This window comes from Giraffa tippelskirchi, chromosome 5, assembly GCF_054371585.1.
Source record: "Giraffa tippelskirchi isolate mGirTip1 chromosome 5, T2T-mGirTip1v1.2.pri, whole genome shotgun sequence".
In the NCBI taxonomy this organism is placed as follows: Eukaryota; Metazoa; Chordata; class Mammalia; order Artiodactyla; family Giraffidae; genus Giraffa; species Giraffa tippelskirchi.
Window position 1 is genome coordinate 128,583,240 of NC_137279.1, and position 21,955 is coordinate 128,605,194.

At 37.4% G+C, this 21,955-nt stretch overlaps 1 protein-coding gene across 8 annotated transcripts in view; it reads left to right on the forward strand.

The window, feature by feature from the left end:
• EVI5 (ecotropic viral integration site 5) overlaps window positions 1-21,955 on the forward strand; it is a 223,088-nt gene that overhangs the window by 63,530 nt on the left and 137,603 nt on the right. For all 8 annotated transcript variants that reach the window (XM_081486300.1, XM_081486303.1, XM_081486304.1 and 5 more), the window contains exons 3-5: window positions 15,000-15,189; window positions 15,861-16,085; window positions 16,883-16,957. In XM_081486300.1, coding sequence (XP_081342426.1) covers window positions 15,000-15,189; window positions 15,861-16,085; window positions 16,883-16,957 — 490 coding nt within the window. The remainder of the gene's footprint in view (window positions 1-14,999; window positions 15,190-15,860; window positions 16,086-16,882; window positions 16,958-21,955) is intronic.

The following is a 21,955-nucleotide window of genomic DNA, read 5'->3' on the forward strand; positions in this document are numbered from 1 at the left end:
TTCTGTGTGTATAATGTGTCTTTTTTCCTTTTGTCTCCTTTTAAGATTTTTTCTTTATCCCTGGTTTTAAGTAGTTTGATTCTAAAGTGGCTAATTGTAGTTTTCTTCCTATTTCTTACTTGTAAGTTTTTTTGAATTTCTTGTAGACTTACAATTTTCCTCAAATTTGAAAACTTTTCAATCATTTCTTCAAATTTTTTTTATGCTTTTCTTTCCTCCTCCTCAGTGACTAATTACACAGATATTAGGCCACTTGAAGTTGTTCCATAGCTCACTAATATTGTGTTCATTTTTTGGAAAATTTTTTATTGCTTTGTATTCAGGTTCTATGTATTGTGATTTGCCGTGTCTGATTTGCCGTTCATCCTATCCAGTGTGTTTTTCATTTCTCCCATTTTTCATCTCTAGAAGGTGGAGCTGAGTGGTGTTTGTATGTCTCTACTTAAGTTTTGAACATACAGAAATACAGACTTAATACCTTTTAATGGCCTTATCTGGTAGTTCTAACATTTCTATCAATATCATTTTCAGTTCAGTTCAGTTTAGTCACTCAGTTGTGTCCGACTCTTTGCGACCCCATGGACTGCAGCACGCCAGGCCTCCCTGTCCATCACCAAACTCCCGGAGTCTACCCAAATTCATGTCCATTGAGTCGGTGATGCCATCCAACCATCTCATCCTCAGTTTGCTTTTGATTAATTGTTTTTTCTTCTCATTAGTTACATTTTTCTGCTTCTTTTTGTGCCTGATAATATTTGATTGGATGTCTCACATTGTGAATTTTACCTTGTTTGGTTTGGCTGTTTTCCTATAAAGATTCTTGAGCTTTGCCCAAGAATGCAGTTAAGTTACTTGGAAAGAATTTGCTCTGGAGTGACTTGGCTAGGTGGTTCAGTGGTAAGAGAATCCACCTGCCATTGAAGGAGATGCTGATTCGATCCCTGGGTTGGGAAGATCCACTGGAGAAGGAAATAACAACCCACTCCAGTATTCTTGCCTGGGAAATCCCTTGGACAGAAGAGCCTGGTGAGCTACAGCCCATAGAGTTGCAAAGAATTGGACACAACTGAGTGACTGAGCATGCATGAGCATGCAGAAGTACACAGCCTAGGGCTATTATTCCCTCCTCCCGAGGCGTGACCTTTTTGTGTACTCTATCCAGAATGCCTTGAAACGGATTCTTCAGTCTAACACATGGGGACAGTTACTATTCCTGGCCCTGTGTGAATGGTGGCTTTTATCGCTAGCCTTGGGTATTTTACTTACATATGTTGATCAGTACACAGCTGAATACGTAATGGGTTCCCAAAGTCAATCTCTGAAGATCTTGTTTGTATACTTACCTTTCTGGTATTCAGCTACCTTGGTCTCCTCATGCCCTCAGCTCTATCCATTCAGTTGAGAAAGTTTACTAGGTTCTGTTGATTTTCCCTTGCCCAAGCCAGGATCTGGAAGCTCTCAAGACAGGTTAAGATGGCAATCATAGGACTTACCTCAGTTATCTCCTGAGTTTCAGTAATAGCTGTCCATTGTTGCCTGTTCAGAGTCTTTTAAAAAAGAAACATTGTTTTCATATAGTTGATATATCTTGTCCAGTATTTTTTGGTTGTTTCTTGGGAGGAAGTAAATCTCTTATCTGTAACTCTATCATGGCCATAATGAAGTAATTTTTTTCTTTAAGAGAGTTTTACATTTTCCTTTGGCTGGAAGAAGCAGCTTGAATAAGATTAGAAGAATAGACATATTATTGGATAGTTAGATTTAGAAGTTAATACCATATGTAAATGTGTTCTGAATCTTAACTCTGCTCAGCTTTAAAATTATTTTATTGCTGAGATAGTTATTGATATTTTTGTTTTAAAATGACCTGTCCTTAGGTTTGGTCTCTTCCTGTTGGTGTGGAGATAGAAAATAGAGGCATGAGAGCAATTTCCTGGAAAGAGAATTTATGAGCTAGAGATTTTGAACCTGGTCCATATGAACCACAAGAGGAAGACCTAATGTTAGCTCATACAAACCTGGCAATAGAAATTGCCCTCTTCTGATGATCATTTCCTAGAAAGTGCTTTTAAAAGGGATTTCTTTGGCTCTCAGCATTTGATGGGTAAGATGGAAAGCTTGGTGTGCCACATGATGATAACTTCATGTCAGTTTTATGTGTGTGTTGATTTTAACTTTGTGCCTCTTTGCTTACTATATTTGAAAAATTTAGAGCAGCATCTTTTTGGTTGAGGTTTCAGGAAGAGAGAGTTTTAATATGTGGTTTGGCAGAGTTTCTTGGATAAGATGAATTTGGAAGAGGGTCATAAATGAGCAGGGCTTTTCTGGTGGCTCAGCAGTAAAGAATTCTTCTGCAGTGCTGCAGATGCGGGTTTGATCTTGGGTCAGGAAGATCCCCTGGAGGAAATGGCAAACCACTCCAGTATTCTTGCTTGGATAATCCTATGGACAGAGGAGCATGGCAGGCTACATACAGTCCGCAGGGTTGCAAGAGTCAGACACAGCTGAGCAAGTGCACCACCATCACCACCAGTATAGAAAATACTGTATTAAAAATTGTTGATCCCTGGTCTGGCAGATTCCACATGGGGCAGCTAAGCCCATGTGCCACAACTACTGAAGCCTGAGCATCCTAGAGCCTGTGCTCCTCAACAGTTCAGTTCAGTTCAGTTTAGTTGCTCAGTCATGTCCGACTCTGTGACCCCATGGACTACAGCATGCCAGGCCTCCCTGTCCATCACCAACTCTCGGAGTTTACTCAGACTCATGTCCATCGAATTGGTGATGCCATCCAACCATCTCATCCTCTGTTTTCCCCTTCTCCTCCTGCCTTCAATCTTTCCCAGCATCAGGGTCTTTTCCAATGAGTCAGCTCTTTGCATCAGGTGGCCAAAGTATTGGAGTTTCAGCTTCAGCATCAGTCCTTCCAATGAATATTCAGGATTGCTTTCCTTCAGGATGGACTAGTTGGATCTCCTTGCAGTCCAAGGGACTCTCAAGAGTCTTTTCCAACACCACAGTTCAAAAGCATCAATTCTTCGGCACTCAGCTTTCTTTATAGTCCAGCTCTCACATCCATACATGACTACTGGAAGAACCATACCTTTGACTAGATGGACATTTGTCAACAAAGTAATAATGCCTTTGCTTTTTAATATGCTGTCTAGGTTGGTCATAGCTTTTCTTCCAAGGAGCAAGCATCTTTTAATTTCATGGCTGCAGTCACCATCTGCAGTGATTTTGGAACTCCCAAAAATAAAGTCAGCCACTGTTTCCACTGTTTGCCCGTCTATCTGCCATGAAGTGATGGGACTGGATGCCATGATCTTAGTTTTCTGAATGTTGAGCTTTAAGCCAACTTTTTCACTCTCCTTTTTCACTTTCATCAAGAGGCTCTTTAGTTCTTCTTCACTTTCTGCCATAAGGGTGGTGTTATCTGCATATCTGAGGTTACTGATATTTCTCCCGGCAATCATGATTCCAGCTTGTGCTTCATCCAACCCAGCATTTCTCATGGTGTACTCTGCATATAAGTTAAATTCCATTACAGTGAGAAACTCGTGCACTGCAACTAGAGAGCAACCCCCGCTCGCAGCAACCAGAGAAAGCCCAGGTGCAGCAGAGAAGACCTAACACAGTCATAAATAAATAAATTTTTAAAAATTATTGCCAGTGATGTGTGTGTATAGATGAACTTTTCCCAAGTAATTCACAATTTATTCCAGAGTTCTAGATGCACTTGGCATATGTATTAACAAATGATAGTTGTGACAATTGTTTAAAGATGTCTAAAAAAGAGATTTTTGACGAATAAGACTTTGAAGAAATAAAGGGAGCAGAAGGTTTTCACCATTTGTTCTTGTGTAGAATTACTGAAATCTTTTACTTTTTTGAGTTCACGTTTTGAATCTCTCTTAAAAAAAAAGAAATTAGTAAAACTCAGAATCCACGGGAAGGATTTACGTGTAGAGAATGGGTGAATGCAGCACTCTATTGTTGGTTTTGCCTTAGGAAAACAATCCTGGTGGAAAAACACATCTTTCTGGCTTTAATAAAAAATAAAACGACAAACATTAAAATCTAGCTCTCCTTCCTCTGTTCCGCTCTTCTTCCCACCAGTGTATTAAGTCTAAGGAAAAATTGCAGGAATAATAGCTTAAATTCTCTCTGAGCACTTCTGTGGTTTGTAACGTAGATATGCAAGTTATGTATTTAAAGTAAAAATTAGGAGATGCAGCTAGTACTTGTAACAGGGGAGATGCTTTTATTTAGGATTTTTTCTTCTCTTCACCACATGTAGATGAAACTCTTAGGTGTTTTAACTACTTTTGATTTAGAAAGTATAAAAACGACAGTATTTTAGAAAGCTAAAATTGAAGACATAAAAATATGAAGTCCTATAAAGAAGCTCTTTTTCCCTCCCATGGTTTTACTGCAGTAATCACTTTTTAAAATCAGTGCATGTGGCAATCCCAGAAAGAAGTGAAGAAATGGTTCAATACAATATCAAAGATCTGTTTGATGAAAGTTAATTATTGATAGCCTTGAGGTTGAAATGGGATAGCTATTTTTTTCCTATGTTAAATGTGTTTTTCATTTTAAAATTACAAAGACTTTTGGCAGAGATGAATTCAAGAAGGTAAGGTTCAAGTGTAATAGCAGTGCATTTTAATTAAGGAGGGGAATAATGCTAATTTAAATTATGAACAGGCCATTATTTGTGTGGTTTAAAAATTTGGCATTGCAACCATGTTTGTTTCCTTTTACATCCTGTTACTTAGAATCAGATTTTACTTTTTAGCAGATTTGGGGGGTGAAATATGAGGACAAGAAAATGGAAAGGGTTCTTCTAAATTAAAGTAAATATATTTTATGTAACATCTAAGTCTACACTGTCAAATATGGAAGCCATTAGCCATATGTGACAGTTGAGCACCTGAAATGTGACTGGTCTAAATTGTGATGAGCTGTAGAAGTAAAATATACTCCAGATTTTGAAGAGCTGATTTGAAAAAAAAAAAAAGAAAAAGAGATCATCAATTAAAAAATTTTTGATTGTGTAGTAAAAATATGTAATGTTTTGACTATGTTTGATAAAATAAATTATTAGAATTAAATTGCAACTATTGCTTTATACTTTATACTTGGCTTTTAGAACATTTAAACTTATGTTAGGGGCTGGCATTATATTTCTGTTGGACAGTGCTGATCTAGGTGATCTAACTTTTACATTTATAACTTTACCACCACAGCATTACCTCAGTTTCCTAAGGGTACTCTCTGTAACACAGCCATGCACATTTAAGGAAGTGGTAAAAAGCTTCTGAACAAAACAAGTATTTTCAAGTCTGTGTTAAAAACATGTATTTTTAATCAGAGTTCTTTAGATCTTCACTCGAACCTCTTATTCTTTTTCTTTTCATAGGAGAATTGTTTTAAATTTTTAATCAGTTGTCTGGTTTCCTGAAGAATTTGATGATGGGATTAATTTAAAGAATTTATTGTACTACTCTTTCTGTTGCAACTTAGCTTCAGCCTGGAATGTCTGTATAAATCAGTCACTAAACCATCAGTTTCTGATCAGAATATTTGAGAATGGCCTGCAAGACTCATGCATTCACCTTCTCTGAGACCTTATCTTAAAGAAACAAAAGCCAAAGAAAAACCCCTGTGCTTTCAGAACTGGAGAGATTCTTGTGATTTACGCTCCTCCCTTCTGAGTTGTCTCTGAGTTGTTGCTTCCTGTGCTAATTCCTTGTCTTTTTTCTTAATTCTCCCTTCTTGCTTCTGTTGTTCTGAGACATGTATGTGCTTGATGATGTTGATGGGAACGGTGTGACTCCTCGGTGAGTCAGATATGTATTCTGTTGCTATTGATTTGCAACAGCCTGGTTTTAGACAGCAGGCTGCTGTCTTTCTCCTTGTACTTTCATATCCTGTTTGTTTGGTGTAAGGTTACAAGAGTATTTGAACCCTGTGTTTGAAAAGTTCATCCCTCTGCAATGAAGTGCCAGTGTATTTAGCTTTTCAAGTGCTTTTCTCATATAGCAGTATTCCTCCTTAGCATTCTTAGCTCCTTCCTTAGCTCTTTATAAATTATCTTAACAGTTTACACATTCCCAGATGGCATGTTGACCTGTTATTTTTGTATCCTGCTCTCTTATTTCTGGTATCCATGGGAAAGCATTATACTGAGTACAACAGGTTATTAAAAAAGTTTGTCAAATAATTGCCAAATTTCCATTTGTAGGCTTTTCAACTGCTGTACTATTTATCTACATGGATAAGTCTCCCAAGTACTTTAAACTCCAAAAACCCAAAAGAAAACCCATTTTTTTTCTCTTCCTTTGTATTTTTCATAATATTGTAGAGAATTGTTTTTTCTTTCATGTTTATCAAATATATGTATTGCACATAAGTTACTTTTTTCCTCATATGCCCGTCATGAAGTGCACAATGTACCGTTTTCCTCAGATAGGTGGCCCCTTGGTGAGATGAAGGTTCAGTTCTCAGTAGCAAGAATATGGTGAAGATAATCTCTAAAATAAGACCTAAAGACCCAGTTACTCTCTTTGTTGGCATATACTCTTGTTCTCACTTTAGAGAACTGTAACTGGAAATGCTTTCTCTCTGCCAAGTAGCCTAAGCTTCTGCAGTTACAGAATCTTAGACATTTTCCATCCTTAATACTATTGGAAGTCCAACTGACAATGGGCTTTAGCATCCCCCACCTCAGATAATGTGAAACTGTAGCTACTTTGAATGCTCCCCTTAGAGCTCGAGGTACAGAAAGTTGGAGTTGTTTAGGTGGAAGACTGCGGATTATATATTTATTCCCCAGTCAGTAGAGATCCAAGCTCTGATGCTTTAGTCTCACAGCATTCTAGGAGGATGAATAAATTTAGTCTCAATTATTGTATAGCAGCAGGCCACACCTACCTATGGAGAATGCCTTTGATTATCACATACAATGTTCCTACCAGGCCAGTATACTTTTCCTTTAATTCAATGGATTTCTTCTTTTAGTCATAAGAAAATTATGATTGGATGGGAAGGCAGCTTCCTTTTTTTTTTTTTTCGGCAGTAAATCCTTGCAAGGCAGTGAACCCATGTGCTCTGGGAAAAGGAAGGTAAATGAGTAACTTGAATAGATTTCTCACTAGCCCACAGACCTCTGAGTAATGCTGTATTACCACTTACTTCCTCAGGTGCCAGGCTACATAGTCTTTGAAAACTGCTCACATTTTCAGGCATTGTGCCTTTACTACCATGTCAAGAGCATTTTAACTGAAACGAGGTTGCAGCCCGTCTAGGAGTCTTCCTGAGGTGCTTAAAAAAAAAAAAAAGGAATCACTGCTTTTAGCAAAAATAAATAGAAATGTATGATTCTAACTACACATTCTGTAAAGTCTACGTATTCTTATTGAGTATGTAAATTCTTTCCCTACATACCATGATTAAGTAGCTAGTGGAGAGAGACTTGATAGTATCAGCTCAAGTATTACTTCTGGAAAATGTTCCCATTCTCTCAGACAGAAGGACTTCATTATATCCATAGCATTGAAAAAAAAATTTAAGTTTTTGCTTGGAAAATTCTAAATTTTGATAGAATGACCAACAAATTTGAAAAAAGAGAAAGTAGTATTTATACCTTCCTTTGTTTACAAAATAGATACACTTAATATATCAAAAATAGTCACTGTTTTTGTGATCGTATTATAATCATGGTTTTAAAAAAAGTTCTGAAGGGCTTTCAGTAATATAAAGCAGTGGTTTCTCACCTAATTCTTACTACCCCTAATGTCATTAACCAGAGATAGTATTTTTAACAACTTTTTATGAAAGTGAAAAGTGAAAGTGTTAGTCGCTCAGTACTGTCTGATTCTTTGCATCCCCAAGGACTGTAGCCCGCTAGGCTCCTCTGTCCATGGAATTTTCTGGACAAGAATACTGGAGTGAGTAGCCATTCCATGCTCCAGGGGATCTTCTTAACCCAGGGGTCTAACCCAGGTCTCCTGCACTGCAGGTGGATTCTTCACCTTCTGAGCCACTGTTCAGTTCAGTTCAGAAGCTCAGTTGTGTCTGACTCTTTGGGACCCCATGGACTGCAGCACGCCAGGCCTCCCTGTCCATCACCAACTCCCAGAGTTTACTCAAACTCATGTCCATCAAATTGGTGATGCCATCCAACCAGCTCATCCTCTGTCATCCCTTTCTCCTCCCACCTTCAATCTTTCCCAGCATCAGGGTCTTTTCCAATGAGTCAGTTCTTCGTATCAGGTGGCCAAAGTATTGGAGTTTCAGCTTCAGCATCAGTTCTTCCAATGAATATTCAGGACTGATTTCCTTTAGGATGGACTGGTTGGATCTCCTTGCAGTCCAAGGGACTCTCAAGAGTCTTCTCCAACACCACAGTTCAAAAGCATCAATTATTCGATGTTCAGCTTTCTTTATAGTACAGCTCTCACATCCATACATGACTACTGGAAAAACCATAGCTTCGACTAGATGGACCTTTGTTGGCAAAGTAATGTCTCTGCTTTTTAATATGCTGTCTAGGTTGGTCATACTTTTCTTCCAGGAAGCAAGCATCTTTTAATTTCATGGCTGCAGTCACCATCTACAGTGATTTTGGAGCTCAAGAAAATAAAGTGTTTCACTTTTCCACTGTTTCCCCATCTATTTGCCATGAAGTGATGGAACTAGATGCCATGAGCTTTGTTTTCTGTATGTTGAGTTTTAAGCCAACTTTTTCATTCTCCTCTTTCACTTTCATCAAGAGGCTCTTTAGTTCTTCACTTTCTGCCGTAAGAGTGGTGTCATTTGCATATCTGAGGTTATTGATACTTCTCCCAGTAATCTTGATTCCAGCTTGTGCTTCATCCAGCCCAGCATTTCTCATGATGTACTCTGCATATAAGTTAAATAAGCAGGGTGACAACATACAACCTTGACGTACTCCTTCCCGATTTGGAACCAGTCTGTTGTTCTATGTCCAGTTCTAACTGTTGCTTCCTGACCTGCATACAGATTTCTCAAGAGGCAGGTCAGGTGGTCTGGTATTCCCATCTCTTGAAGAATTTTCCACAGTTTGTTGTGGTCCACACAGTCAAAGGCTTTGGCATATTTAATAAAGCAGAAGTAGATATTTTTCTGGAACTCCCTTGCTTTTTTGATGATCCAGCGGATGTTGGCAATTTGATCTCTGGTTCCTCTGCCTTCTCTAAATCCAGCTTGAACATCTGGAAGTTCATGGTTCATGTACTATTGAAGCCTGGCTTGGAGAATTTTGAGCATTACTTTGCTAGCATGTGAGATGAGTGCAACTGTGCGGTAGTTTGAGTATTCTTTGGCATTGCCTTTCTTTGGGGTTGAAATGAAAACTGACCTTTTCCAGTCCTGTGGCCATTGCTTAGTTTTCCAAATTTGCTGGCATATTGAGTGCAGCACTTTGACAGCATCATCTTTTAGGATTTGAAATAGCTCAAGTGGAATTCCATCACCTCCATTAGCTTTGTTCGTAGTGATGCTTCTTAAAACCCCACTTGACTTCACATTCCAGACTGTCTGCCTCTAGGTTGGTTAATGTATAATTTGCCAGAGAGAAATGCACAGTTCTTAAGTGTACAGTTTGAGCTTTAACAGATATAAACACCTAACAGATATATACACCTGTGTATAACCCACACACCCATTAAGATGTAGACAGTTTTTTCCATCTTAGAAAATTCATTTGTGCCCATTTTAGAAACTCCACCACCAGAAAGTTTTCTTCTGATTTTTATTGCTGTGGATATATTTTGCTTATTCTTTTTGGTGAGGCTATAATTCATATACTATGCAGTTCACCCATATGAAGTGTGTAATTCAGTGGTTTTTTATATATTTACAGAGTTTTGCAGTTATCACCACGATCATTTTTAGAACATTTTCATCAACCCCCAAAGCAACTATATCCATTAGCAGCAACTGTCCATCCCTCCTTGTTCCCCTTAGTCCCACTCCAGTCCTCAGCAACAACTAATCTACTTACTGAATTCTATCTATTGACTATAAATTGAGTCATATAATATGTTTCCTTTTGTGACTGGCTTCTTTCACTTAGCATGTTTTCAAGGTTCCATGTTCCATCATCCATGTTGTAACCTGTATCTCTGCTTCATTTTTTTTCAAGACTGAATGATACTACACCTTATGGATATACCAGTATTTTTATCCATCCAGTACTTGATGGATATTTGGATTGTTTCCACTCTGGCTATTATGAATAATATTGCCATGAACACTTGTTATGTAGGTTTTGTGTGGACATAAATTTTCATTTCTCTTGAATATATATACCTGGGGGTGGAATGGCTGGTTTGTATGGTAATTCTATTTTTAACCATTTGAGAAATTGTCAGACTATTTTCCGAAGTGATTTTACCATTTTATATTCCCATCAGTGTGTCTGAGGGTTCCTATGTCTCCATATCCTCACCAATACTTGTTGTTGTCTTTTTCATTATAGCCATACTAGTGGTTGTAAAGTAGTGTGTTGGTATGTTTTGATTGGCATTTCCCTAATCATTGGTGATGTCAAGCATCTTTCTGTGTGTTTATTGGCCAGTTATATATATTTGTGGAGAATTATCTGTTCTTACTCTGTGCCCATTTTTTAATTGGTTTATATTTTTCATATTGAGGTGTAAGGGTTATTTATATATTCTAGATAGAAATCTCATGGGTTGCAAATATTTTTTCCCATTCTGTGGGTTTTCTTTTCACTTTCTTAATGGCATCCAGTGAGGTACAGAACATCTAAAATTTTGATGAGTCAAATTTAAATATATTCTTTATTTTACTTGTGCTTTTGGTGTCATATTTAGAAAGGCCTTTCTTCTGGAGTGTACGTGTTCTTGAACTTCTTGTAAGTGGAATTAAGTAGTATGTACTCTTTTGCATCAGAGTTCTTTCACCTGGCAGACTCCATACAGTCCATGGAGTTGCAAAGAGTTGGACAGGACTGAGTAAGTAACACTGCACTTCACTTCTTTCACCTAATGTTCATAAGATTAATGTTATGTATCAGCAGCAGTTTGTATCTGAGTGATGTTGCAGTGAATGAATGTATCACAATTTGATCATTTATTTTTCTGGATATAGGGGTTGTTTCTGGACTTTGCCTATTATGAATAAAGCTTTTCTGAACTTTAAATTGTAAGTCTTTTTGTGGATGTAGGTTTTCATTTTTCTTGCTGTCATATAAAAATGTATTCAACTTTATAAAGAATTGCCAAATAGTTCTTCATAGTGGTTTAACTCTTACATACTACTGAGATGGATATATTAAAGTCAAAATTGGTCTCATCTTTGGCAGCACTTAGTATGGCCAGTCTTTAAAATTGTAGCCAGGCTGATGGTGTACATAGTGTGGTTTTAACTTGGGTTTCTTTGGTGACTAAGGATGTTGAATGTTTTTCAGTTGCTTATTAGCCACTTGACTATTTTGTTTTGAAAGGTGTCAGTTTAAATCTCCTACTCATTTTTAAAAATGTGTTGTTTGCCTTCTTAATTATCAGTTGTAAGTGTGCTTCATGTGTTCTGGATACCAATCTTTTGTCAGATGCGTATGTTGAGGATTTTTTTTCCCCAGTTTGTGGCTTACCTTTTCATTTTCTTAAAAGTAGAGCTTTTAAAATTTGAAGTGCAATTTAGTATTTTTTAATCAATTTTTTTCTTTTATGGTTAATGTTTGTTTGTGTCCCATTAACAGATTTTGCCTATTCCAAGGTTGTGAAGACTTTTTTCTGTTTTCTTCAAGATGTTTTATAGTTTTAGTTTTTATATTCAAGTCTATTGTCCATTTTGAGTCTTTTTTTTGGTATTGTGTGAATTAAGGCAGGGACAATATCTTTAAATAATGTAAAGTCTGTACTTGGAATATTTCATTTGTAGTGTTTTTCAAAGTTTTGTATATTTATATTATTTATTGCATTGTCCTCTGAAGATGAACTGCTTAACTCTCTTCTCTAATCCACCCATGAATTCATTTGGTTTTCCTGTTTTTACTAAAAGCTATAACATGGAGATCCCTGAGACCTTTCTGACCGTTAAAAAACAAACAACAAAGTACCTAAAAAGGTACTTTTTCATCTATGCTTTCATTATATCTCAGATTTCTGTTTAGCTTAGGAAACAGCAGTATTTCCTTTTAAACTGCATGTCTTTATTAATGGTAGTGGTGCAGTTTAATTATTTGGCATATAGTGAAGTGAAGTCGCTCAGTCATGTCCGACTCTTTGCGACCCCATGGACTGTAGCCCACCAGGCTTCTCCATCCATGGAATTTTCTAGGCAAGAGTACTGGAGTGGGTTGCCATTTCCTTCTCCAGGGGACCTTCCTGACCCAGGAATTGAACCCAAATCTCCTGCATTGAAGGCAGACGCTTTACCGTTGGAGCCACCAGGGAATCCCAAAAAAGTGAAAGTCACTCAGTCGTGTCAGACTTTTTGTGACCCCACGGACTATACAGTCCATGGAATTCTCCAGGCCAGAATACTGGAGTGGGTAGCCTTTCCCTTCTCCAGCCCAACTCAGGAATTGAACCCAGGTCTCCCGCATTGCAGGAGGATTCTTTACCAGCTAAGCCACAAGGGAAGTTAGCAAGCATTCAATGAATAATTAAGTGAAATGACCTTAGATTCAGGTTATTTCTGTAGAGTTTGTTTCTGTATTCCATTTATAAATCTCAAGGTTTAGAATCATGCATAAAATTACTTGTACACATACACTTATTTTTTCATAAGTTATATTGTGGACTTACTAAAATAATACCTATAAAAAAACAGTATTTAAAGCAAAACATTATCATTAATTTTTTTCTGATAAAGACTATTTACAGCAAATAATTGACCCTGAATTTAGCTGTTTTATAAGTTTTTCTATTTCTGGCAATATTTGGGACATTTTATTTCATTTACTGTTGCCATAAAAAAACGTATTAAATTATGCCATGAATAAGGAAAGTTTTTGAGTTTATATTATTGCGTTATTGAGTTTGATCATCTCGTGTTTGAAGTTTTTTTTTTTTTAATATGGGGATTTGAGCTTTATTTCAGTTCTGTCCGTTTTCAGTGTATTTTGTTTTGAGCTAAATACAAAGACAATATAAAGGGATATAAAGATGAGTAAGATATAAATGTGCCTTGCAAAGGATTTTTTCTAATCTGCTAAATTTAATTGACTCATGTTTCTTTATTAGTTTTTATACATCATAAATTAATATTGGGAGCATTTTTTGTCTAAGCAGATGATTTTCAGAAGGAATTACTGGAAGTAAATAATATCCATGTTAAATAGATGTTTTAGGACCCTTATCTGCATGGCATGTAATTTACATCTTAATAATGATAGAGCCACATTTCCAGCCTTTTTTTTTTTTTTGATAGCCTGTGTACATGTGAAAGAAGTAATGGATTTGATGTTGTATTGAGTCATGGTATGGATCTCTGAAATTATCTTAACCTGTCTTTGTACAGTTAAGGAAGAGGCCTTAAACAGGGCCTTAACAGTGAAGAGTTCTCAATTTAAAAGTGCAAGTCCAGTGATAAATGACAGCTGTTAGCTGGCCTGAGTTTCTGAGAGATAGTAGGGTTTATGGAGAGTTAGTGGATTAAAGTCCTTTCTCATTTAAAGGGAGAAGCTTCTACCCTGCTATACCCTGTTATTTCTGGAATATAGGCTAGTTTTGCCCTTTTTGTTTTTTAAGAGATCTGGAATTGTAAATACAAATGTATTTTGGAGAAGGAAATGGCAACCCACTCTGATATTTTTGCCTGGAAAATCCCATGCCCAGAGAAGCCTGGTGAGCTGCAGTCCATCAGTTCACAAAGAGTCGGACATGACTGAGCAACTAACACACACACACACACACACACACACACACACATGTATGTGTATATAAACAAATGAAATCTTCTAATTTTAGTTTTGGTAATTGTTCATTTTTTTTTTTTTTTACACAAATATTGCATGAGCCAGACAAAACACTCTTTGTTTGGGCAGATCAGTTATGCATGGGTGAAGCAAAATTGAAAAAGACAAAGGATTTGATTAATTTGTGTGTCTGCCTTGTTTTTTAGTCCTAGACACATTGTAAACATGTTAGGATTAATTCTTCCATAAAATTAGTTAATACCTCTTCCAAGTACAGTTTCTTTTTCCCTGAAGCCTTCCCAATGAATTTCTCCCCAGAAGATTTCTTCTAATTTGAATTTTTAGTGGAGATAAAGGGAAATTATGATGGGGCTAATAGCACTAAAATATTTAACATAATTTACTCTATCAAATTTTTAAATTACTGTTCTTAGTAGAAAAAAAAATACAGCAGTTAATTTTGTAGATGCCAACCAAATATTTTTAAAATTACGTATATTTTAAAACTATGGCTATATTGCTGTAGTGAAGCCCTTAAGTATCATCATGTTGTTGCAGGAAGGCGGACCCCTTCCAGGGCCTGAGAGTGGGCTCTTGTCTAACACTCAGAAATGGATTGTCCAAGGAGGTACATATGCTGACAAAGCAAAATACATTATTGAGAAGGGGCACTCAGGCAGAGAACAGGAGGGTAAGGGAACCCAGGAGGACTGCTCTGCTATGTGGCTTGCTGTCTCAGGTTTTGTGGTGATGAGATTAGTTTCTGGGTTGTTTCTGGCCAGTCACTCTCAGAGTCCTTCCTGATGGCACACCCATTGCTCAGCCAAGATGTATGTCAGCGAGAAGGATCCTGGGAGGTGGTAGGACAGGTGGTGTCTCCTTGTGGCCTTTCCTGAACTCATCCGTTTGATGGTGGCTTATTAGTTCCGTGTTCCTTTCCGAGACCTCCTGTGGTAAAATACTCATGCAAATAGTTACTATGGTGCCTGGCCTGGGTGGGTGGTTTTAGTCAGTGTGTTTCCTCTAATATTGTCATCTAGTGTCACTGTGAGATTTTGAACAATTTTTAATTATATTTTAGATTGTTAGAGACAGATAGTAAGTCTTTAAGATCTGTAAATGGATCAAGAAGAAACAGTGGCTCCTCCCTGGTATCAAGTTCATCAGCCTCTAGCAACCTCAGTCACCTTGAAGAAGACTCTTGGATTCTTTGGGGAAGAATTGTTAATGAATGGGAAGATGTGCGCAAAAAGAAGGAGAAACAAGTTAAGGTATTCATATTCTTTGCTGAAGTTCTTCCTCTTATCCCATCAGGCAGAGATTGATAGAGGATTAAAAAAAATTGGATTCTAGTACTTCCCAGGTGCCATGATGAAGAGGTCTGCTTTATATGTTTTCTTCAGTTGTGCCAGTAGAGGTTTTGATTTTGCAGCTATCAGCTATTATAAAAGTCTCCTAACTGTAGAAATATATAGCTGAAAATAATTTTAGGTATAAAATTCTCTTATAGATTCAGAAATGAAGTGGTGACATCCAAAATCCTTCAATTATTAGCATTTTACTTTTTTTCTTTTTTAAGCATTAAACAGCCCTTTGAAAGATCATGGTTGCCATGCTTTTTGTCATTCACAACTCTGCAGATTATGAATTCCTTAATACCTTGAGAGGCCATACTCTGAGTGAAATGACAGGAATTTATCCACAGCATTGTTGTTCCTCTGATCAGAACACAATACATCAGTATCTTAGCCAAATCTTAGCTTTGGTTAAAAAGTTCCCTAGTCTTATTATAAAAGTAGCTTTGTGAATTAAAATTTGAGAAAGTAAAAAAAAAATTTTTTTTTGAAAAAGTCATCTACTCCATTCCAGCTTCCAATCCCCTTGGCTTTCAAGGTAGGAAGCCTAAATAAGTCATTTAAACATTTTTATTTTTATTTTTTAGGAACTTGTTCATAAAGGGATACCCCATCATTTTAGAGCAATAGTTTGGCAACTTTTGTGCAGTGCACAAAGTATGCCAATTAAGGATCAGTATTCAGAACTCCTGAAAATGACCTCACCTTGTGAAAAATTGATCCGAAGGGACATTGCTAGAACTTATCCTGAACACAATTTTTTTAAGGAAAAAGATAGCCTTGGACAGGAAGTTTTGTTTAATGTAATGAAGGTAAGTTCTATTTATTCATTTTGGGGGGGGGGTGAAATAAATTCTTATGTTGAAATTAAACATTTCTCATAATGAAGTATGAACTCATTCTAGTAATCAGTTGCTTTGATAATAAATTTGATTTTAGCATAATTTTGGCTTTAATTCTGATGTTTAGGTTGCTCTCTGATTTGGAGAACTCTTGGAAAATTCCTTACATTGCTTGGTATTAGTTGAAATCAAATAACCTATAAATCACTATACATACCATAGAGAAGACCCTTCATGAAAATGAGTAATTCACCTTCTATGAGTTTCACAATCTGGGAGCAAATTTTCTGTTTGCCATGGGCAGCATCGCTAAGAGCCCCTCACCCTTGAAAGTGTGTGGCATTGTAATTTTCTCTTCAATATTGTCTTTTCCCTTTGCATAATTCCTTTCCCTTTTGGGTACCCCTGTGAAATTATGATTTCTTGTTAAACCATATCAATTTTGTCAATGCTTTACCATCATCCTACTCAAATTTTACTCTGTGAGATGCATATTTTTAATGATTTTTAAGCTTTGCCACTTCCCTGAGTACAAATTCCTTTATTTTCTTGTCCTTAAGAGCTGACAGTTCCTAATTCGTAAATCATCAAAAGATTTTATGTAGTAAATCATATAGGATAGGATAGCATCTACAGCAAAGCAAGCAAGAGCTTCTCTAAAAAATAAATGTTCTTTAACCCACCTTCTCACTATTTTTAGGCTTTTAGAGAAGGAAGGTATGCTATATCATGATAAAGTATTTTGAACAACATTTTTTACTTTTTAGGCGTATTCTTTAGTGGATCGTGAGGTTGGTTACTGTCAAGGAAGTGCTTTTATAGTTGGATTACTGCTTATGCAGGTAAGTTATATAAGTATTAAAGTTGGAGAATTTAAAAATCATCCTTGTTTTAGTAAGTCGATATTGGGTATTTTTCTCCTAAGCATAATCTAAATAAGAATATTTAGTTTGCACTTTAAAATATTAAACATGTTGAAAATAACATACAGTAAATATCCTGCCACTAAATCAAATTTCATCTTATCTACATTTGGACCATAATATTCTACTAAATCCTTTATCAGCTTTTAAATCTTATATGTCTGTATTTAATGAGGAATAATCTTTTCCCAGCTAAGGAGGACTGATTAAAGTGTTGGTATAGAAATCTTACTTTATGGGACTTCTCTGGTGGGTTCGATCCCTGATTGAACTGAGATCCCCCATACTGTGTGGCAAGGCTATATGCACACACAAATCATAGTTATGATATACAATGTCTTTGGAAATTTATACAGTACTTTTATTTGTCATAGAACCGAGGGCTTGTTATACCTCTCTTATTATAGGCTCAAAAGTAGAGGTACTCAGTCACTTCTACTGCCTTAGGGATAAACATGTTTCCATTGGCAGTGGCTTATATTGGGTGGGTGTTTTTGGAAGTCAGGGACAGGACAGTAAGTCATAGCTTTGACAGAAAATAGCATGTGGTGTTATCTATTTAGCCTTATTGAAATGTTTTTTAAAAGTCTTTCTTACTCTTGTATTTAGTCTCAGACTGATATACAACTTGAAAAGAAACCTTGGAGATAACTTTGAGTCATATAGGCTTGTTTTTGCAACTCAGTTCTACACTGAGTTCTGTAATCTTGGGCTAGATTATTTTAAGATCCTTTTCTTAGCCTTAATTAGGTACTACTTCTACTTCTAGATTCATTATGAGGGTTATATGAGATATTATATGTAATAGCCTAGCATGGTGTTTGACACATGGTAGACATGCAATAAAAGTTCAGTGACTTGCCCAAGATCACATATCTTGATAGATAAGAGCAGTATAAGAATCAGAAACTGTGTTTCCCCACTGTTACTGTTGTTCAGTTGCTCAGTAGTGTCCAACTCTTTGTGACTACATGGTCTGCAGCACACCAGGCTTCCCTGTCCTTCACCAACTTCTGGAGCTTGCTCAAACTCATGTCCATTGAGTCGGTGATGTCATCCAACCATCTCATCCCCTGTCATCCCCTTCTCCTCCTGGCTTCAATCTTTCCCAGCATCAGGGTCTTTTCTAATGAGTCTGTTCTTTGCATCATGTGGCCAAAGTATTGTAGTTTCAGCTTCACCATCTGTCCTTTCAATGAATATTCAGGAGTGATTTCCTTTAGGATTGACTGGTTTGATCGTCTTGCTGTCCAAGGGACTCTCAAGAGTCTTCTCCAACACCACAGTTCAAAAGCATCCATTCTTCGGCACTCAGCTTTCTTTATAGTCCAACTCTCACATCCATACATGACTACTGGAAAAACCATAGCTTTGACTAGACGGACCTTTGTTGGCAAAATAATGTCGCTGCTTTTTAATATGCTAAGTTTGTCTTAGCTTTTCTTCCAAGGAGCAAGTGTCTTTAATTTCATGGCTGTAGTCACCATCTGCAGTGGTTTTGGAGCCCCCCAAAAATAAAGTCTGTCACTATTCCCACTGTTTCCCCATCTGTTTGCCATGAAGTGATGGGACCAGATGCCATGAACTTCATTTTTGAGATGTTGAGTTTTAAGCCAGCTTTTTCACTCTCCTCTTTCACCTTCATGAAGAGGCTCTTTAGTTCCTCTTCACTTTCTGCATAAGGGTGATGGCATCTGCATATCTGAGGTTGTTGGTATTTTTCCTGGTAATCTTGATTTCAGCCTGTGCTTCATCCAGCCTGGCATTTCACATGATGTACTCTGCATATAAGTTAAATAAGCAGGGTGACAGTATACATCCTTCCCCAATTTTGAACCAGTCTGTTGTGCCATGCCTGGTTCTAACTGTTGCTTCTTAACTGCATACAGGTTTCTCAGGAGGCAGATAAGGTGGTCTGCTTTCCCCCTCCCTTGAAGAATTTTCTGCAGTTTGTTGTGATCCACACGGTCAAAGACTTTAGCGTAGTCAATGAAGCCAAAGTTGATGTTTTTCTGAAATTCTCTTGCTTTCTCTATAATCCAACAGATATTGGCAATTTGATCTGTGGTTCCTCTGCCTTTTCTAAATCCAAATTGAACATCTGGGAGTTCTTGGTTCTCATACTGTTGAAGTCTGCTTGGAGAATTTTCAGCATTACGTTACTAGCATGTGAAATGAGTGCAATTGTGTGATAGTTTGAACATTCTTTGGCATTGCCCTTCTTTGGGATTGAAATGAAAACTGACCTTTTTCAGTCCTTTGGCCACTGCTGAGTTTTCCAAATTTGCTGACATATTAAGTGCAGTGCTTTAACAGCATCTTTTTTTAGAATTTGAAATAGCTCAGCTGGAATTCCATCACCTCTACTAGCTTTGTTTGTAGTGATGCTTCCTAAGGCCCGCTTGACTTCATACTCCAAGATGTCTGGCTCTAGGTGAGTGATCACACCATCATGGTTATCTGGGTTATTAAGATCTTTTTTGTATAGTTCTGTGTATTCTTGCCACCTCTTCTTAATATCTTCTGCTTCTGTTAGGTCCTTACCATTTCTTTCCTTTATTGTGCCCATCTGTGCATGAAATGTTCCTTTGGTATCTCTGATTTTCTTGAAGAGATTTCTAGTCTTTCCCATTCTATTGTTTTCCTCTATTTTTTTTGCATTGATCACTGAGGAAGGCTTCCTATCTCTCCTTGCTATCCTATGGAACTCTACATTCAGATGGGTATAGCTTTCCTTTTCTCCTTTGTCTTTAGCTTCTTTTGTTTTCTCAACTATTTGTAAGGCTTCCTCAGACAACCATTATGCCTTTCTGCATTTCTTTTTCTTGGAGATGGTCTTGATTGCTGCCTCTTGTACAATGTCATGAACTTCCGTCCATAGTTCATCAGGCAGTCTATCAGATCTAATCCCTTGAATCTATTTGTCACTTCCACTGTATAATCATAAGGGATTTGATTTAGGTAATACTTGAATGGTCTAGTGGTTTTTCCCTACTTTCTTCAATTAAGTCTGAATTTGGCAATAAGGAGTTCATGATCTGAGCCATAGTCAGCCTCCGGTCTTGTTTTTCCTGACTGTGTAGAGCTTCTCCATCTTTGGCTGCAAAGAATATAATCAAACTGATTTCTGTGTTGACCATCTGATGATGTCCTTGTGTAGAGTCTTCTCTTGTGTTGTTGGAAGAGGGTGTTTGTTATGACCAGTTTTTTCTCTTGGCAAAACTCTGTTAGCCTTGCCCTGGTTCATTTTGTACTCCAAGGCCAAACATGCCTGTTGCCCAGGTATCTCTTGACTTCCTACTTTTGCATTCAAGTCCCCTATGATGAAAAGGACATCTTTTTGGGGTGTTAGTTCTGGAAGGTCTTGTAGGTCATCATAGAACCATTTAACTTCAGCTTTTTCAGCATTACTAGTTGGGGCATAGACTTGAATTACTGGGATACTGAATGGTTTGCCTTGAAAACGAAAGAGATCATTCTGTCGTTTTTGAGACTGCACCCAGGTAGAGCATTTCGGACTTTTTTGTTGACTACGAGGACCACAACCATTGACAGGAGAATGTTGGGTCCCACCAAAAAAAGTGTTTCCCGTGGCTTTGTTTCAATTTCATGACAGTTCTGCTGCTGCTCAGTCGCTTCAGTCGTGTCCGACTCTGTGCGACCCCATAGACGGCAGCCCACCAGGCTCTGCCATCCCTGGGATTCTCCAGGCAAGAATACTGGAGTGGGTTGCCATTTCCTTCTCCAGTGCATGAAAGGGAAAAGTGAAGTGAAGTCGCTCAGTCATGTCCAACTCTTAGTGACCCCATGGACTGCAACCTACCAGGCTCCTCCGTCCATGGGATTTTCCAGGCAAGAGTACTGGAGTGGGGTGCCGTTGCCTTCTGCGCATGACAGTTCTACCTAAGCTTTAAAGCTCTGTATCTGTCAGTTCTACCTAAGCTTTAAAGCTCTGTATCTGTCAAGAACAAGAATATACACACTTCTTTTCTCAGTAGCAAACATCTGTCAGAGACCCTGGCTTATCTGACTGATTTTTACTTTGTTTTATAACTGCTCTTAGTTATTGTTGCAAGATATTTGCCTATTTCTAGGTGACATTTGGTTAATTTTAAAAAATAAAAGATCCTATAACTACATTTATTAATGTTGAGATATATCTGTTCTGCAAAATTGTAATATTCCTAATTTGTAATTGGTTACTATTGGTAGAGCTTTCACTATTGAACTCAAACATTCCTGTTACCAGTTTATTGATTTTTGTCACAATTCTGTTCCTTTTACATTGCTTCAAAATAACCTTTTATTTCTATTGCACATAGAGGAGAAGTTTTTTCCCTGCTTGAGATAGAAGTCTCACAATATCTGACCTAGCTCTCTAGGAGTCCTAGGGGGGTCACCACACTTTTCTTCAAGACACTGCAGCTGCTGGTAGTGTCACCTTCTTTCAGTGATTGATTTACTCTATTATTGTCAGTGGCAGCTAAAATACTACCATAACAGTAATCATTTAACAGCCCAGGAATAGAAGCTAGAAAATGTTGGGCAAACAGATTGAAAAGCTGTCCTGTCTTTGTTTCTAAATCTATTCTCTTTATACCCTAATGCTACTTTGCCTCCCACACGTTAGCTTAGAAATATAACTCAGAGTCTGATAAAATTTTTTTGCAAGTTAGCTTATTTAGTACATAGTGTTAAAATAGTTAAGAGTACTGGGTATATGTTTTGTGTACATCTTAGTACTACTTTAAAATTGGGTAGATAGTGTCCCCACTAGACCTTTGCAAAAGACATGATTCTTATTAACTCAGTTCCATAGAGAAAGTGTGTATCAGAGAGAAGGTGCAGTTCGTGGCAGTGAGGCACTGAGGTCCAAGGAGGGACATGTACGTCTCTACCCCTGCCCTCTTCCAGTGC